The sequence below is a fragment of the Triturus cristatus genome, chromosome 5_1, assembly GCF_964204655.1.
Source record: "Triturus cristatus chromosome 5_1, aTriCri1.1, whole genome shotgun sequence".
NCBI classification, from domain to species: Eukaryota; Metazoa; Chordata; class Amphibia; order Caudata; family Salamandridae; genus Triturus; species Triturus cristatus.
Window position 1 is genome coordinate 98,507,228 of NC_140587.1, and position 19,349 is coordinate 98,526,576.

The 19,349-nt window shown below is 46.1% G+C and overlaps 1 protein-coding gene across 2 annotated transcripts in view; it reads right to left on the reverse strand.

Moving 5' to 3' along the window:
* MROH1 (maestro heat like repeat family member 1) overlaps window positions 1-19,349 on the reverse strand; it is a 2,508,022-nt gene that overhangs the window by 973,857 nt on the left and 1,514,816 nt on the right. For both annotated transcript variants that reach the window (XM_085604508.1, XM_085604507.1), the window contains one exon: window positions 6,132-6,264. In XM_085604508.1, the coding sequence (XP_085460634.1) occupies window positions 6,132-6,264 (133 nt within the window). The remainder of the gene's footprint in view (window positions 1-6,131; window positions 6,265-19,349) is intronic.

The following is a 19,349-nucleotide window of genomic DNA, read 5'->3' on the forward strand; positions in this document are numbered from 1 at the left end:
AGTTACTACCATGCCCAGCCGGGCTCGGTATCTAAATCTTATGTTTCTTAGAGATACTGAGTGAAAAAGAATCGGAACGGTAGAGGGGAAACTTTAAAAACAGTCATGAAAGGCAGACATAATGTCAGCATGTAACCTAAGTATAAATGCCAGAGAGAAAATGAGAAAAGCCACAAGAGCACAAGATCATTGGTTCAGGATATTCAGAAGAGAAGCGAGTCATGAGAATAGTTCAGACCTATAAGAATGTTAGATATTTTAATGGTTTGTAGAACAGTCAACCAGCTTATAACCAAAAGTCAGTGTCTTTACTATACAACGATGTCTGACAATACAAAAGTTAGGGAAATGTTGGCTAAATTCCTACAGAAACCGGTGTGTTGAATGTACTAATCCCCCAACATCCTCCCCTATAAAAAGTAGTGCATTTCCCCATCTGTGGCTCTATTTAAAAGAAAAATAATCCCTACATAAAGAAAGGAAAACTCTAAAGTCACAGGAGTACAGGAAGGAGACAGCGTGTAACGCTTTTGGTTATAAGCTGGTTGACTGTTCTACAAACCATTAAAATATCTAACATTCTTATAGGTCTGAACTATTCTCATGACTCGCTTCTCTTCTGAATATCCTGAACCAATGATCTTGTGCTCTTGTGGCTTTTCTCATTTTCTCTCTGGCATTTATACTTAGGTTACATGCTGACATTATGTCTGCCTTTCATGACTGTTTTTAAAGTTTCCCCTTTACCGTTCCGATTCTTTTTCACTCAGTATCTCTAAGAAACGTAAGATTTAGATACCGAGCCCGGCTGGGCATGGTAGTAACTGCTCATAATTTCTCTGGTTGTGTGTGCCCATTTGGGCAGGTAACTCCTTGTAATTCATTTGGAGTTTGAAATGATAGTGGACAACCTTCGTATTACACATACATATGATTTTTCCCCTACGGGTTCTCTCCGCCAACTAGATACGTGTTTGTATATTTCAGGAGTTGAAATCTTTCGCCTCACATATACGTATGTTTTTCCATTAGGGGCTTACTCCGCCAAATTACGTATTCCTATATCTTAGCAGTTGAAATCTTTCGCCTGTCAGTAATATATATGACTAAGGCGCACATCTGGAACGCATATAATATTTGGATACAATTAATTGACATCTGCATAGGATCATTATTGTTTTAGAACTCGAATATGGCGTCCATGTTGGAATCAATAATGACCAATTACACTGAATATCTTATAAAACCAAATGGTATACCGATAACCTAGAATAACATATATATACATATGGACGTATTAGGCGTTCGCTTAGGTGGACCCTGTACAAACCTGGTTCTTGTACACCTCCTTACTATAATTCTTATGGGGTGTAGTCATATCGATGTAATATATCCAAAAAACTGTTTTAACTTGACCTTAATGGGTGTTTTATCTTTTTATCTTTAAAGATATATAAATAAATATTAATGGACCTTGCATTTACTTAGTATAATACGTTTAAGCCTTAAATTTCTGTGTTCGCACTCCATTTCAACATGGCGCCCATAGAATATAACTGAAGTTCCAATACATGAGTGGCTCACTGGTACTTCCGGTATTGTCACGGGATATGTAGGTGGAGTGTATTTAAGTCACTCGAGCGTTTGAATTTGGTTCGCCGGTAATCTGGAGAAACGCGCTCGTTTACAGGTGAGACAAGACGCTTGAATTTGAATTAAGGGTAGTAAAGTATTCGGACATGTTTAAAGTATTTTGATTTCTTGCCTAGGGTCTTGTTGGTGACTATGGTCCAGCGGGCTCTCGCATTAATATAACATCGCTAGTTCCAATATATTCTTAGGCAATCATACATTGCTACTGTACTATGTATGAGGTCATTACCTTGTCTACGTGTGTGCCCCCCTTTTTATGGCGGAAATTGTGTGGGTTTCATGCGGACATGATGCCGATAACAGAAATATTATGTGGTATTCAGGAATCGTTACCTTACGTATTCTGGGAATTCTTTGTTGGTCTTGTGTGTGTTCAAAAAAAATTTTTTTTGGGCGGGGTTTATCATACTACTTGCATAACGCAAGTATAATCACATAGGGAGCACGTAAATATTTAGAATAATTATAGAGACTTGTGGCTCACTATATTTTGTCTACTATTATTGTAATGTATGTTTTTGATTTCGGATGTCGTTTCTTTACGGTGCACAATAGCTGTAGGATATACATTTTACTAGATTTTTATACATAAGTTAGGATGGGAGATATAGGCCGTCGCTTTTCTCTTTTATTCTTAGATAACACTAGGAGATGGGTTTCGGAATGGGACCTTTGATTTAACATGACTTTATAGATGGGCTTTCGTGTAATTCTTTATTCTCGTGTTGTTTTCCTTTAGAAGTAAGCAGCCCACACATTGGGCATAAATATACAACAACAATGTTGACAGAACAATGCCTGTGACACGTAGTGATTGAATAAGAATCTGACTGTCATTTATATTACCTGGTGACTTATACACGATCGTACCCATACGTACACCTTTCAGCGACTTGGAAAGGTAAGATAGCTCTCATTCTCAACTGGAAAGCGTTGTAATGTAAATATTCCCATCTGATCTAGGTCTTCCATGCCCGTAAGGGGCTGTAATAACTGTTTCTCCAAATTTATTATTTTTATTAGGTCATACTCCTACTTTTTATACGAATTTTATATCCATTGGAAACCGTTCCCTTTGAGTTTCGTGAAGTCCGTTTCTTAAAGTATCCATGGTAAGAATTTATGAAAATATTATAATAGCTCTCTCATTGAATAAGTTATTGGTCACACGAACCACCTTTACCTATCAGGCATACGGACCCCTACATCTCCCTTTTGTATACCCATGAATTCACTTATGGTTTAGGCTTTCATTCATATACACTTTAAATGGTAGTTTTTGTTTCTTAGAAACATTGAATAACATGCATGTTGAGGTAGGATGTGTATGTTGTTTCTTCGTGTGATAATTTTATCTTTGTCCTGAGCGTACATTTGTCTAAATATGTCCCCCCCCCCCCTTTTTTTAGTACAAATTGTATATAATGTATTTACTTGTGAGACTTATTTTGTATGTGTTTGGTGTTGTGTTATTATTTTAATTATTTGTATGTAATATATGGTATTGTCATGATATATATGTACTGTTGGCAATGTAGGTTGTTGTGTTCTATGTGGTATAAGAGGTGTTTTTGTATACATGTATGTTTTTATTTTTATTTGTATTGATTTACAGCCCTGACAAAGTTCTATAAGAACGAAACGCGTTGGCTGAGCTTGACTGTCCTTGGATTTTGAATAAGAATAAAGAAACAATCTTTGGGATATTTGAAAAGACTTTTTCCTTGAGTGCACCGTCCCTTTGTCAAATAAGAGGAGAAAAGGTGTTCACAAATGTCCTGTCTCAATCAAAAACATTCACTCCTGAATCTGTTGGTGGATGCCTACTCACGTAATACTGGCATTTCTTTTTAGTCAGTGTTTCAAAAAAGATTACTTTTTGGTTTCACTCCATACATTAAATACCTTCCAGAGATGATCGATGTTCAATTCCCATTCATGGCAGTTTTGAGTTGTCCTGTTGAACTAATCTACGTTATCGTTCTCTGCTCCTGGGATATGTTCCACTCTAAGACAAACAAGTTGTATGGCCTAGTTCCAAAGATCTTAGGCTTCTGCTGTGAGAATGTGGGATCTTGTGCCTCCCTGTTTATGTAAAGCATTGTGGGGGTGTTGTATGTCTGGATCAAATGGCATACTTGAGGATAATTATTGTTTGACTTTGTTGACCGCCCTTACATGTAACCTCTTTTCATGTAGGCTATTTTCTTGTGTGAGTCATACGTCCCTTGCAGAGAAATCTTGACGGTGGGTCCCCCCCCATGCTTCCATCAAAACATCCATGGGTATTACAAAGTCTGACTGAGGAGGGAGAAATTATAGATCTACTTCCATATATTTTTTCTGAGGTTCACCATGGAAGCACAGTTATTATTCTGGTCGTGATCATTATGTGGCCATTGAAGGCTCCTGATATTTATTACCATTGCTTGTCTAACTTGAATCCGGCACATCTTCACAAGACAGATTAGAATAAGGCAGGTGCAGGGTGACATCATGCACAAGATGTACATTTGCAAATTCAAAGTACCCTGAATTGCATTTGTTTTTGTAGTTCACTGGCCAATGCTCTGGTAACTGGCTTGCAACATGTATGCCTTTTTTGTTGTTTGCATCTATTACAGCCCCATGAAATTCTTTATCGGCTGCAAGCATTATTTGTCTTTATATACTGTAAGTCTTAGCATTTTGAAAAGCTTGGCACAAACTTTGAGTTTTGGTGGAATGAACTGATGAACATTTCATAAGCTAGTCGTCCTGGTATGGACTGATATCAGCTACTGAAAACCTGAGGATCTTTCAATTTTGAGGTATTGATATATGGAAATATGCAACCATTAGGTCCAGGGATACTATAAATGTTTCCTCCATGAGAAGCTGCAACAATTCCTTCAGGGCTACCATCCTGAATGATTATTTCTCAGAAAACATTAAGCGGTCACAGGTCCAGAATGGGTCTCTCTCTATTCTCCTGAAGCATTATTTTTATGGGAAAAAATCTGGAGGAAAAGCCTATGTTTTGATGTTGTTTTAGAATGGTTTCATTTCTCCCTTCCTTAGCATGACGAGAATTTCGGCTCACAGTAACCCTAGATTGTTTGACTTCAGTAGGGGTCAGCACAAGGCGCAGGAGGAACTCTAATGTGTGTCCATATAGAATGAGGTTCAACATCCACCTGTCTGTTGTAATTTTCGTCCATTCTCTGTAGAAAGCAGAATTTCCAACCTATGGGGTCGGAACGCCAAAATGTGGGTGATGCAGCAGCCAGTTCGGAGGATACGTAAGGACAGCATACTGTCTCTTGCATTTTGGATTGTCCTCCTCTTTTGCAATTAGATAAAGTTTTGCTATAGGCCTGGTTTGGAGTGGTTGTTCAGACTACTATTAGAGTGGTTCCCTGTAGTGACAGAATTGCAAATGCAGTGGGCAGATGGAATCTCTCCAAGGCTATGTCACTTGAAATGCTTAGGCTCTAGCACCTAAGAAGGACTGCACCACTGCTCAAAAAGAGATTGCTCTTAGCCAATCTTACCCGCCTTAAACTTCAGTTTGCAAAGTACATTACAGTCAATGAGAACTACAGACACTCTTTTACCTTCATGTAATATGGTCATAGCTTCTAGTTCCTGATGTGCATCTACATCTGGCCATGTCTGTGGTCATAAAAACCCATTACAGCAAAAGCATTGGCTGCTTTAAGTCATATTGGTGCCATAGACTAAACCTTTTTCCAGAAGGCATCCCTTTCTGTCACATTCTCTGTCTGGTGGTGAAGTGCAAGGTGATCCAGGGCTTCTAGACCCTCTCTGGGCTGCCTACAGAATCTGCTATTAGGCAGAATGGAGTACTGTCAAGAGCTTTAAATTTCTTGAACAGTCTGGGTATGATCGCTGCCAAGGTTGCAGTTTTTTGCATTAACTTGATGCCTTCCTCCCAGAGGGGGTCCTCCAAAGTCAGTCAGAAAGCAATCTGTGTCTTTGGTTAAAAGAAGGTTGAATCTCTTAGATGCTCGTTTGACTATGGTATAAACCTGGATATGTCATCAGGTGGAAAGTCTATTAGAAGAGGTGAGGTATGTTCTGCTGTTGGGAGTATATAACCATCTCATTCTACACCTCTACCCTGGAGGACTCCTTCTGCTCCACCTTCACTTGTGACGGAAGGGAATTATTTTTTAATTTGCTCTGTGGAAAAATCCTCCAGTCACACTGGAGAAAAGGGATGAAATAGGGAGCAAGCAGAGGACAAGGAATAAAATAGCGAAGACAGTAAACTAAGTATACCGTAGTAGACTGTGCACTTAAAACTGTATTTCTACATTACAAATTTGCATAGTTAAAAGGGTGATCTTTAAAAAAAAATACTTTTCAACAGAAACTGTCTCCTAATAGAAAAGAAATAGAGAAAAAAGACCTCAATCTTTAATACTTTTTAAAGCATGTAGGTAAATTGAGAGGTAATAAACATGAAGACGTACCTCCTTGGTTAAACTGTTAAAGCTTCCTTCTTTCTCCTTCATGGCTTCAGAAGGCGGCAGAGAAAACACACTATTAATGGAAGTGCTGATCAGGTTATACTTCTCTTGCTCATTTAATGGCGGCTCCAGTTTTCTGATGCATTCATTTAGGAAGAACATTCTTCTTGTTGCAATACACCTGCTACGTTCCACTTTAAAAATTCGATTTGCCTCAAAGAAAAACAAAATGTTCTACTTACCAGATTACTCGCGATGTGACCACTGGTTTCTATACCAAAACCCAACCTGGACTATTTTGTAGCATGGTAAAATGATATCTACCACTTTGGAAGAGAGATAAAAGGCAGTCGACGGCAAAGGCTCAATCTTCATGCATGGAGGTGTAGAATGCACACCCCTGCCCCGCTGATGCCACAGAAAATATTCCCAAAGAGGCAGAGGACAGATACTCATGCCCAAAAGGTCCAGGTACCACATTCTCCTGGTTCAAAGCGGAGCCGCTAAGATGGCTTGGGACTAGTCGTTCCTGATCTTCTTCAGAACTTGAGGCAGAGGCGGGCAAGCATACAGGGTGCATCTCCACGTAGGGGACTTCTTGGGGACTCAGTGAACAAAAGTGCTTGCATTACATTCTCAGCAGTGGTGAAAGGATTTAACTAGTGATCTCCCCATAGCTGGAAGGCACCCTGCACCATCGTCTGGTGTAACTGCCATTCATAAACCGTTAGGTGTAGCGACTGAGTTCTGGTGTCTAATGATCCTGCCAGGTGCTGTACGACCAGTGACAAATCGGACAAATCAGTCCGTTCCAGAGGTACAGGGCTTCCTGGCACAGGACCGAGGACTCCACAACGCACTGATTTGTTGCAATACGACAAGGTTGTGGTCTGGTCTGTGAGAACCTGAACGAGCCTTTGTTTGATAGACAGGCAGAGGCTTTCAACACTAAGCGAATGGCCTGCAACTCCAACAGGTTCACGTGGAGTAGAGGCCCTGTCTAAGACCAGAGTCCTCTGATCTCCACTGCTTCCAGATTACCTTCACAACCCAGCAGTGAATTGTCTATCATCACAATGAGCTCTGGGTGGGACACAGCCAGAGATCTGCTGCTGGTCTGATTGATGTAGTGCTGTCACCACTGCAGATCTTTTGCAGTCTACTCTAAAACATGGATGGAATCTGACCGGTTCCCACTGAGACTTCAAATCCCACTGCTGAGGACACACACAGCATCTTGTAAGGCCAACTAGCAAAATGCAAGAAGCCTCAGAACCACCCTCACTGGGACCCAGGACAGAGACTAAAACATATAGCGTGAATGTCCTGGACTCAGTGATCCAGAAACGCAACAAATCCAGAATGGCTCTGAAGAATGGACGTCTCTGTGAAGGAGTCAGGTCTGATTCGGGCATGGCGATAGTGAACTCCAATGATGTCAGAAGGTTTTCAGTCAGCCAGAGGAGTAGCTGCCTACCAACTGTGGCAAGCCCGACTTTAACAACCAATCATCAAAGCAGGGAAAGACTGCTATGCCCCAGCTCTGAAGATATGCTGCGACCACCGCCATTACTTTTGTGAACAACCGATAGGCACTGGTGAGGCTGAAGAGTGGATAACTGACCATGCTCCTGGTGTATCTTAAACTACGATTAGAATCTGTGGGCCTGCAGGGCGGTAACATTGAAATAGACATCCTGCAGGTCCGATGCAACCATCCAGTCTCCGGGATATTGGGCCCATAGAACCTGGGCCAACATGAGCATCCTGAATTTGTCTTTCTGCAGGAAGAAGCTGAGAGGTAGAAGATCAAATAGAAGACAAAGGCCTCTATGCTTTTTCTGCACTAGGAAATAGTGGGCGTAACCTTCAGTCCCTATTTTTGAGGCCGACATTCTCGCAATGGCTCCTTTTGCCATAAGGTCCTGTACTTGGGAGATGTACTAGGTCAAGATGGCCGCGTTAGACGTCTTTCGTCAGGCTCTGTTTCAATGCGGTAGCATCCGTTATCATCCTGCAGTGTTTCTTGAAGCACCGACCTCATCCCACACATCGGCCCGATAAGGAGCATTTCACAGTTCAAGAATCGAGCACCGGGGTGCAGTAGATCAGGCGTACGAAATGCCGAAAGTTGAGCAACCAACCCCGTGACAGGGCCGTCATCTTGGAATGGGACAGAGGTCCCGCGAACGGAGGTAGGGACCCAGGGCACCACCGTAAGTATTGAGGTTGTGCGGGCGGTGACGCCACGGCGGCCTGGACCCGCTCAAGTCGGTAGGAGCTTGGCACCGGCGGGCCCCCCAAAGGGAGTAACGAGTGGAGGGGGCACAGGGGACCCCGTCCTGGACGGCGCGAGTGCCTGGATCCCTGGAGATTGCTGGCTGAGGAACATACAGGGGCAAGCAGAATTCCGTCGACGGGGGAGGAGGGGTGTTCTTGAGGGACCTTTCCCTCGTGGCTCACACCCGTTGGGCCGCGAATGCGGGGGACAGCGTAGACCGTCCGAAGGAGCAGTACACAAAGACTAAAACAACTGCGGAAGAGTTCAAGTGTGTGAGGACGGTACTCTGCAGGTGGTGGACGGATCGCCGAACTCTTACCTAACCTCATCGGTTATCCGGGACACTCATTTTGACTGAGATTCGAGGGAGATCTGGGAGTGCTGGTTCGGCGTTCTGAACACTCAAATAAGTGAACGTACGGAGAATTAATACAAATGCTTTGGTTTTTCCTATTTCTCTGTTGGGTAATAGATGAGTAATACATTATATACATATGCCGCAGGTGCGAGGGGACTCGCCCCTCAACAGAGGCTGGGACCCGTCTGGGGAGCTGGAGGCTCTGGTCTCGCGCCCTGTCGAGTGTCCAGTCACTTGCACAGCACCCATCTTGTAGATCCTGTTTAGCACTTTCTCATTACAGTTTTAGTCTATGTAATTCAAATGTGGATAATACTGTAGGGCATGTATATGTTATTCGAGAATTCAGAGAGGGGCGGTTTAGGGAGGAGGATGGGATTGTTCGTTCTCTACGATGGTGGGAAGAATAGCCCTGATATACTGCCCAGCGGGTGGGTGGGAGTTGCGGGTGTTCAAGCTATTTTATTTGTTCCTTTTGGTTTTCAGGGGAGTTTAAGGGATCCATGTCTGGGTGGTAATTTTCTAAAGTGCGCACAATTTAACACGGATATGCCGGGATGGGACCGGAAAAGTGATACCAATTGTGTGATCTTATGGCTCCCTCTCTAACGAAGCTTCTTACCTGGAATGTACGAGGGATGGCAATGCTGGAAAAGCGTAGAAGAGTGCAAGCCTATCTGAGACGGTATAAAATTGGTATAGTGTGCTTGCAGGAGACACACGTTTGGGGTGACGCGTTACCATATATTCGCCGCAGATGGCGGGGACAGCTATATGCCACGTCATACTCCGGATTTGCACGAGGGGTGCTCATTTTGGTGACTTCGGGGACAACCCTTCCAACATATACATCACATGCTTGACCCAGAGGGGCGCTACGTGATCCTACACTGTAGGCTTGACGGAGATGAGATATGTCTCAAATGTATATGACGCCAATTTGGACGAACAAAATAGTTTTTATGACTTAATGGCTGCAGCAACACCCTACCTGGGTGGGGACATAATACTCTTTGGGGACGTCAATTGTGTAGTAGGCGGGATGCTGGACCATGAGCCTCCCAGGATGGGTACCAAACCGGGCATGACTGGGGCCTTAGTGGACGTTACGAGGGAGATGGGGTTGGTGAACGCATGGAGGGTCAGACACCGAGACAGTAGGACGTTTTCCTGTTACACCCCCTGCAACTAATACGTTTAGTAGGTTGGACCAATTCTTTTTGTTGTCGCCTTTGATGTCTAGGATTGCAGAGAAAACGTATCTATCTAGATATATCTCGGATCACTCCCCTTTGCTCTTAAATTTAAGGACTGGTAGGCCCAGGGCGGCAATTCCCACGTGGCGGCTGTCAACAGAGGCACTCACTGACCCCACCCTTCGCCGTGAAGCTGGAAGAAGAGATCTCTCACTATTTCGCAACAAATTGGGGTTCGGAATCTTCAAGGGGTATGGAATGAGAGGCAATGAAGGTAGTTGTCCGGGGGTTTTCCATCAGTATGACTTACGGGGTCCGGCAGCAACTCGAGAGGGACATCAAAGTCTTAGAAAAGAACCTAGCCAAGTTGTAGGCGGCGCTGCATATGGACTCTGGTCACTTGAATGAGTGGCGGGAGACACGGGAGGAGCTGTTAGCGGCGCTATGTAGGCTTGAAAAATTCCATTATACTGCATATCGACAGTGGCTACACGGGGAGGGGGATCGTTCCGGGGCGCTACTTGCCAGATTGATCAGTAATGAGAAACCGGTGGCCCCCATCGTCCAGATGAGGTCTGCTGATGGAAGTTCGGTGTACAGTCAGGTAAAAATCCTAGCTGATCATTTGGCCGGCGTATACACGGCGCGCCCTATGTCCGCTCTGGAAGGAATGGAGGAATTCCTCGATACGCTGAATTTACCTCGGTTAGACAGGGAGGTTAGCCAATTATTGGACGACCCAATCTGGAAAGATTAAATATTAGAGGGTATAAAATCCCTGAAGTCGGCAAAAAGCCCGGGAAGTGATGACCTGCCAACCAAATTTTCCAAGAAATTTACGCCCATGATAGCAGATTGCCTCCTGGAGGTATATCATTTGGCGTTTCAAAATTGAACAACTCCCATCCTCCATGAATGAGGCACTGGTAGTCATGATTCCCAAGGCAGAAAGGGATACTCAGCTGCCAGGGTCATACAGGCCTATTTCGTTGCTGAATATTGACATTAAAATCCTTAGCAGGATCATGGAAGCTCGACTGCAGCCACATATGCAACATTTAATATATCCTGATCAAGAGGGATTCATCGCCAAACGCAGCACAGCCCATAACTTGAGGCGGCTGGCTCACGTGTGGCATTCACCCCTCTTACGACAGGAAGAATGTGCCTTGGCACTATTAGATATCGAACAAATGTTCAACTCGGTTGGATGGATGTACCTTTGAGAGGTCCTACATGCATTGGGTGCAGGGCCACAATTTCTGAAATGGCTGCAGTTATAATACTTGGACCATTGTGCTAGGATCAGAGTCGTGAGGCTAGTGTCACAAGCTTTTCAATTTCAACATGGCACTAGACAAGGTTGCACACTGTCGCCAATTCTTTTTGCCATGGCAATGGAACCCCTAGCAGTAATGCGAAAGGAGATGAAGGCCTTTGGGATCACGCTGGGGGAGACTATTCATGTGGTGTCCATGTATGCGGACAACACATTGGTGTACCTCCGAAACCCGGCTCGGGAGATACGATGCTCCAGTTCTTCTTCAGATGTCTGCAGGTGCGTCTGTCTTCTTGGAGAGCGGTGGTGAACCAGGCGGCTTTCCTGGGGCGTTGTCTGTCGGGGTTGCATAGCGGGGCGAGGTCGTCTGCGCAGTCGGAGATCCAGGTGTCGAGTTCTCTGGCTGCGTCGTTTGCGACAGGTGCCCGGGTGTGGTTGTTTCGGGTGAGGGTGGAGTTAAGTTGCTCGTCGGTAACCTTGCTCCAGTTCCTTCGTGGTGGGCGTGGGGCTGGTTTGGGTGCCTTGGGTTTGTTGATGGCGAAGTGTACACAGTGGTGGTTGGTCCATGGCGGCTGCATTATGTGGCTGAATTGGATGCTGTTTCCTGCCGCTAAGATGGGGTCGAGGGTGTGTCCTGCTCTGTGGCTCAGTGTGTTGGCGAGTTGTTTAAGTCTGATGCTGGCGAGGATGTCACGAAGGATAGTGGAGTTGGGGTCGCTGGGGTTGTCGAGGTGGAAGTTCAGGTCTCCAATGAGTATGTAGTTTGTTGAGGCGATGGCGTGGGGTGCGATGAAGTCGGTGATTGTGGTAGCGAAGGGTGTACGGGGGCTAGGGGGTCTGTAGACGAGGGTTCCTCAGAGTGTGGCTTTGGGGTGGTCTGGATCTGGAGGTGCAGGTGTTCGGCGGAGGGGAAGGTTTCGCTGGAGGTGGTGAGGCGGAGGGTGCTCTTGTGGGCGATGGCGAGGCCCCCTCCTGGGTGGTTGGGGCGGTCTTTCCTCTGGATCTTGTATCCGTCTGGAATAGCGGTGCTGTTGGGGGCGGAGAATGCGGTGGTCCAGGTGTCTGTGAAGAAGGCTATGTCAGGCGAGAAAGAGTCGAGCAGGTTTTAGATTTCCATGGCGTGTTTGTGTACGGAGCGTACGTTGAGAAGGATGCATTTTAGGATGTCGCCGGTGCTGGTGTCGGCGGTGTTGGAGGCCGGGGTGGCGGTGATGGTGTGGCGGCAGTGGAGGCAGGAGAACTGGCTGTGGGTCATGTTCGGCGAGGCCTGTTGGCATTCTCTAAGTCTTCCAGGGTTGAGTGCGAGGAGGGTGGTGGTGTCGTAGTGATAGGTAGTGGGAGGTCCAGGGTTCCTGGCGCTGGCCGCGGTCGATGGCGGGCAGAGACGGGGTTGCCTTTGGTGAGCCTTCGGCGAGACGGCGCAGAGACCGCCATTAAGTAGGGGAGGTGGGTGGGAGGAGGGAGCGGGGAAATTCCTGGGGAGGGAGGGGCCACAGGGTCAGCAGCGGCGAAAGGAACAGGCAGGCACGAAAAAATAAAAACAGTGGTGGAATTAGAGCAAGACACAGATGGGCACAATAACAGTGGCACAAAAGGGAATAATTAAGAAAAAAAAGGCTGAGAAAGGTTACGGTGGTTGCAGGCAGTCTGGTCCCAGTTGGAGCAGGCAGCAGGCACAGGAGCGGACAGCAGCCTCGAACCTCCCAAGGAGGAGGTCAGGGTCTGCAGGTAAGAGACGGCACAGCAGAGCTGCAGGGAGAGAGTGGACCTATACCAAGGGGATTGCCTTCAGTGCCAAGCAAACTGCTTGCAACTACAAGAAGATGATGTGGAGGCGAGTCTCTGCTGGCGACCAGAGTCCTCTGATGTCCACCTTTGCCAGATGACATTTCTAACCCAGCAGAGATGCACCTGTCATGATTTTAGCTCTGGGTGGGGTAGGGAGAGGGTTCTGCTGCCGGCTAGATTGCGGTCGAGCAGCCACCACTGCAGATCTCTCTCAGTCCCCTTCAACAAGTGGATAATGTCTGATAGGTTACCATGGTGCTGAGCCCACTGAAACTTCAGATCGCACTGCAGAGCCCTCAGTTGCCACCTGGAGTGGTCCACAAGAAGGATGCATGAAGTCAAGAGGCCCAAAAGCCCCAGACCAAGATCAAGGGTTGAAACATTGGGATCATACTCCAAATGTCCAGGACTCAAGGCGGAAGGTTGGTTTGGAAAAGCAGTGCCAGGATGGTTTAAATGAGGGGGATCCATTGTGAAGGAGTCAGGTGTGACTTCAGAACACTGATGGACAAGCCTACAGATCAACAATGACCAGTATTCCCAATGTTCGCAGATGGACTGTAACCATTACCATCACCTTTGTGAACACCTGAGGTGCACTGGCAGGGCACAAGATAAGTACAGAGAACTGAAAGTGCTTATGGCCTACCTGAAACCGCTTGTAACACCTTTGGGACAGGGATGTGAAAGTATACGTCCTGTTAGACCAACGTTATCATCTAGTCTCCTGGGTCCAGGTCAGACAGGACTTGGGCCAGGGTGAGCATCTTGAACTTGTCCCTCCAGAGGAAGCAGTTCAGAAGGCGAAGGCCCAAACAGTCTTTGATACCAGAAAATAACAGGAGTAACAACTAGCCCCGAACTCTGATTCTGGCACCCTCTCTAATTCTCCCTTGGCCAAGAGAGCCTGACCTTTTCCCCGGAGTATGGGCAGGGGGTCCTCCAGGAGCTGTTGCAGTCTGGATGGCATGTTGGGGGTAGAAGAGGAAAGGTAAGGAATGTGTGTTCCATGATTTGAAGCACCCATTGATCTGATGTGATGCTCTGTCATCTGGGGAGGAAGAAAGTGACTCAAACTTCTAACGGATGATCAGGTGCAAATATAGCAGGGGTGAGATGGTTCGGGTAGCACATTGCCCCTCCAGGCCTGGACAGTGTGTCTGCTCTCGGGCCTCGCCCTTGAAAGGTCTGTGAGGCCTGTTGCTGCTGAGGCAGATACTGGTGCTGCCTTTGATGAGATCATACCCTACCAAAGCCTTGAAAAGGGCGCTATGGTTGTGGGAACTACCAAACTGGCTTAGATATGTCCAAAGAGCAAGCAGTGGCTTTGATCCCCTTATATTTGTCTAGGGCTGAGCCAAACTTTGATCTAAAAAGTTTCAAGCCATCAAAAAGCATATTCATAATGAACTGCTGCACGTCTGTTAAAAAGCCTGTGGAGCAAATCCAGGCATGGTGCCGAAGTACCATGGTGGTCCCAGACTGCCTTACCCTGAAAGTTGTTCCATGTCCAGACCTGAGAGAATAGTGTACTTCATGGCATCATGACCGTCCAAGATTGGACGTTTTAGGGTTGCTTCAAACTCTTCCAGGCGGCTGGCAAGATGTCCGCCACCCTGTCCGAAAATGTGCGCGAGTACTATCCCAAGAAGCATGAGGTGCTGACCCATCACAGGGCAAGACTGGTACTCAGGAATACTAGTTTTCCATTTAGATTCCCTGTCAAGCAAGGTGGTAGGGAATGAGTTTGGGTTCAGGCAGCTTGAGAATGCCAGTACTCGTAAGCTCTCCGGAGTGAGGTGTTGGAGGAGAAAATCATGGTCTCCAGGAGAAGGCCTATATTTGCTTGCCACTGCTCAGTCCACTGGAGGGCAAAATCCTGGCTTTGCCCCTGGTGCCTAACAGCACATCCGTTAGGGCCTCATTAAAGGGCAAGAGGTTCCTGGCTGGTCTGTGCTGGTCTCAAGAGCTCAGTCAGTACATTTATTTTCAGTTTCTATATAGGCAGGTTGAGATCTAGGACTTCTGCTGCCCTCATAATAACTATGGTGAAGAAGGCAGTCTCTTTGGTGGCCATAGCCTGATGAGGTTAGTCCGGTGTCTAGCGATGTGTCCAAGTCACTGGCATCTTGAAGATCTTCAAATAATTTCCATACATCATAATCATACAAATCATCAGTATAGCCATCATCATTAGGTTGAGGGTACATTTCTGGACTGAAGTGGTCATAGTGTTGCATTCTTGGGGGGGGGGGGGGGGGGGGGGGGGGGGACTGAGCTCCCCTCCCGAACCTGATACATCTATTTGAGCCGGTGTTAATCAGTGGCTCAAGGACAGCTTGCTTGGAGGTCGAGTGGCGTGATGGGCATTAGAGAGGGATCCGCCGACAGGACTCTGAATGGTAGCCACTTTGGTTCCTTGTGACCAAAAGCTGCTCCAGAGTGATTTGGCGGGATAAAAAAATATTGTTCACAGACTCTCTCAGCTGACGCATTTTGTTGGCTGTTGCTATCTGATGAAGTAGGAGACCCAGAGGCTGTCCTTCAGCAGTCTGTTCAATGTGTGGACTTTTTGTGCCGCCACCGAGGTCAAGCACTTCAATTGATCTGCTCCTTCCTGACTGGAAGGACCCAGTCAGTCATCTTGGCACCGCAAAACATGAACGCTTGCGAACTCCTCCGCGGATTTCTGCAAAGATCTTCCCAGAGCCTGACCCCCTTCAACACATACATGATCTCTCTAGCCAGCATCATCTGCTCTCATGACATCAGCGTCCTCTCCTAGGCTGATGGCACACAACCCATTCTCTCCCTCACGGACCAGAGGCCCACATACCTGGATCAAGTTCAATGCCTGTATGATTGAAATCACCCATTGAATGAAAACCAACTGTCTAAAGCTGAACACTGACAAGACTGAAATAGTAATCTTCGAATGGAGCACATCACCGTGGGACGCCACCTGGTGGACAACAGAGCTAGAACCAACACCACCAAGAACCTCTGGAACATCATGGACAGCAAACTCTATATGACTGCCCAAGTCAATACCCTCACCGCTTCATGCTTTCATACCATGAAGATGCTGAAGAAAATGTTAAAATAGCACCCAGAAAACTCCCACGCACCTCCTGGTCACAAGCAAATTAGACTATGGTGAAACCCTATGCTGCGATCAACAAATAACTCATCACGAGGCTGCAGACCATTCAGATCTTGCCGGCCAGAATCACTCAACGTCGCACGCTGCACAAACATCACACTACACCTGAAGGGGCTCCACTGGCTTCCCATTCACAAACTAGCACGATTCAACCTACTCATCCACACTTTTAAGGCACCACATAACACTTGTTCAGCATACCTCAACAATCGCATCTGATTTCACAAACCTTCCAGACACCTCTGCTCGCCCTGATCTTACATGCATGAATCCCACGCATATGGAAAACCAGAGCTGGCGTTTGAGCCTTCCCCTACATCGCTCCTAAAGCATAGAACAATCTGTCACTACACATAAGAGCCTACTCCCTAGTTCTTGAATTCCTCAAGAACTTGAAGACCTAGCTTTTTGAGTAGTCCCACTAGGCCCTAGGTGTGACTAGATTCACACCTGCTCAGCGCTGAAACATCCTTCCAGGTAACAGTATGCTCTACAAATCAGCATAATATAACTTATAGGACTTTTAGGATTTACACAAACTCAGTGACTTTGATTTCTCGTCTGCGCTGTTCACTTCAAACTCTTCAACTTCTTGTGGAGCTAGGGGACTTTGGCTTCGAGGTCACAGATAGCATTTCTGTTCATTTTCATGCAGCAAGGCCACAATCCGAGTGGTGAGAGGTGCTTAGGGTGAGGTTGTGGCAGTCTCAACAGCCTTAAAAACAATAATTTTGGGAACCGTATCTGCACACTGAAGAGTGATATTCTTTTTTTGGGAGATGTTGTGGTGTAGGTGGCAGGTTGGGGGGAATAGGTAAGAAAGGGTAGGGAGTATCCTTGTTTATTATCGGGAGCATCCATTAAGCTGAGGTAACACTCCTCCAACCAGAGAGGTGAAAGGCAATTCGATCTTCAACCGGGCAATCATGGTAGGTCAAATTAAAGGGGTTTTGATGCAACTGCGTAAAAGGGGTCTGGGCAGAACGCTGCCCGTGTGGACCTGAACGCTGCCGACATCCTCCCCGAACACGGTCTCAAAGGATTGGGTAGAATATTGCACTTGTGAGAAACATGGCCTCTGTCTCTGGAGGTGGCCTCTTCCAAAGCCATGAAAAGGGCATTGCTGTTGGGGAAGCTGATGTAACCAAACCCAGAGAGCAGGCAGTGACCTTGTTCTCTATAAATATTTCAAGGGCTAAATCAGACTGTGCTTCGAATAGCCTAGAGCCATCAAAAGGTATATCCATCGGCGATTCCTGCACATATGTGGAAAGTCTGTGGAGAGAAACAAACATGGTAGCTTAGCACCACAGTGGTACCAACTGCCCTTCCTAAACAGTCAGTTGTGTCCAGGCCCCATTTAACGGAAAACTTAGCTGTATCCTTGCCATCATAACTAACAGTTGTAAGGTCAGGCAAGCCTCATCCGGTATAGCAAGTGATACATTAGCCACTTTATGCCATAAAGCATGGAAGTATCTCCCCAAAAGACATGGATTTATCACAGACTTAAGGACCACACTGGTCGAAGAAAACGATTTTGCATATAACTCCATCTTATTTGATTTCCTCTCAGGAAGAGTAGTAGGAAAAGCATTAGGGTTTTGCACAACATACTGAAATTTTTTAAGACAATCACAAATTTGTCAAATTACAGTTTTAGCTCCAGGTCCGCGTTGGTTGGAACGGAAAGAATGGAACAGACGCTTGCGCAAAGACATATAACAGGTTCTATGTTACATCTGCACGAAGAGTCACAAGGTAGTACAATGCCACCTGCCAAAGCAGGCTTTTTATGTAGTGTTGACAATGTAAGGGCACACCATGCAAAAACACCTGTCGACAACCCTCATGTGGTTTATAGGGCTTACTTTAATAATCCCAAGGGCTCTATTTGTGGAAGTGTGATCAAGCAGTTTAGGCTTATCAGAAAGGAGTGTTAAGCATTTGTTGTATACAGTCAATAAATGGTCACACACTCCATAAGAAATCTGACACCAATTTATAAAAATAAAGTAGATTTTTATATGAATTTAGACACCAAGATCATTAGAATAACTTAAGTACTTTTGGAGATATTGAATTTAGAAGAAAAACAGCAAAATACTCGAATAACGGTGTTGAGACATGGGCCTTTACAATGTTATCCTATGGGAGTTAAAAAAAAAAAACATAGCAAACTGGTACTTGAAATTGGAGTTCAGGGGTACCCTTTGAGACTTAAGTTGCTTGGGGGCCAAGGTCCAAAGTACCACCAGCAGTTTCATTTTACCCGACCTGGTGTGTCCGGGTGCAGAGGTCCTGGTAGGGATGGTAGCCTTGAGCACTATGCCAGTAAAGTCAAGCGGACCTGTTGGACCTGGCCCTTTTTGCAGGGTCATCCCTAAACGTTTTGCCTTCCTCCTGTATTTTCTCTGACCTGTTGTTGGCTGTTTTATGACTCTGGGCACCTTACCACTGCTGATCAGTGCTAAGGTGCATATGCTCTCCCTATGGTAAAATGTATACATTGATTGGTGTCCATGTTTGGCTTCTTTGGTTTACTATCAGCCCCTAGTAAAGTGAACCAGGAGTGCCAGGGCTTGTAAATACAAATGCTGCTGGTGGGCTTGCAGCACTGGTTGTGCCACCCACAGAAGAGCAGAGTCACCACAACAAAGTGCTCCAAAACTGGACTGAGCCAGGCCCCGGCCCCCTGGCGACAAAGAACAAAAGAATTGTGCTATAAAAGAAGGAGCCCTGCTCCTAAGAAATCAGATCCTGTTTGCGCCAAGAAGAAACTCTGCCTGAAGGAGAAGGACCTGGAAAAGCTGCATGGAGGAGTACTGTCTCTATGCCTGAGAGACTGGCCTGCGGTGGGTGCCTGACTGCTGGAAGGAGAAGAAGAAAAGACTAAAGGAAAATAATTTTATTCAACTTGTGCTTTGAACAATCTCCAAGGGCTTGCTGGAGAACATGCCCCCTGAACTGCGCCCCAGGAACAGTGGGCGCTACATTTCCCCAAGAAGAGGAGAAGCTGCTGGAGGCGATCCTGCGACGCTGACCCCTGAGGACCTGTGTGCCCCTCATCTGAGCACCGCGACATCTGCCACCGGGGCTACTGCGACCACCGCAAAGACCTGTCTACCTGGTCCAAGCACCGCAAGAATCTGCCCC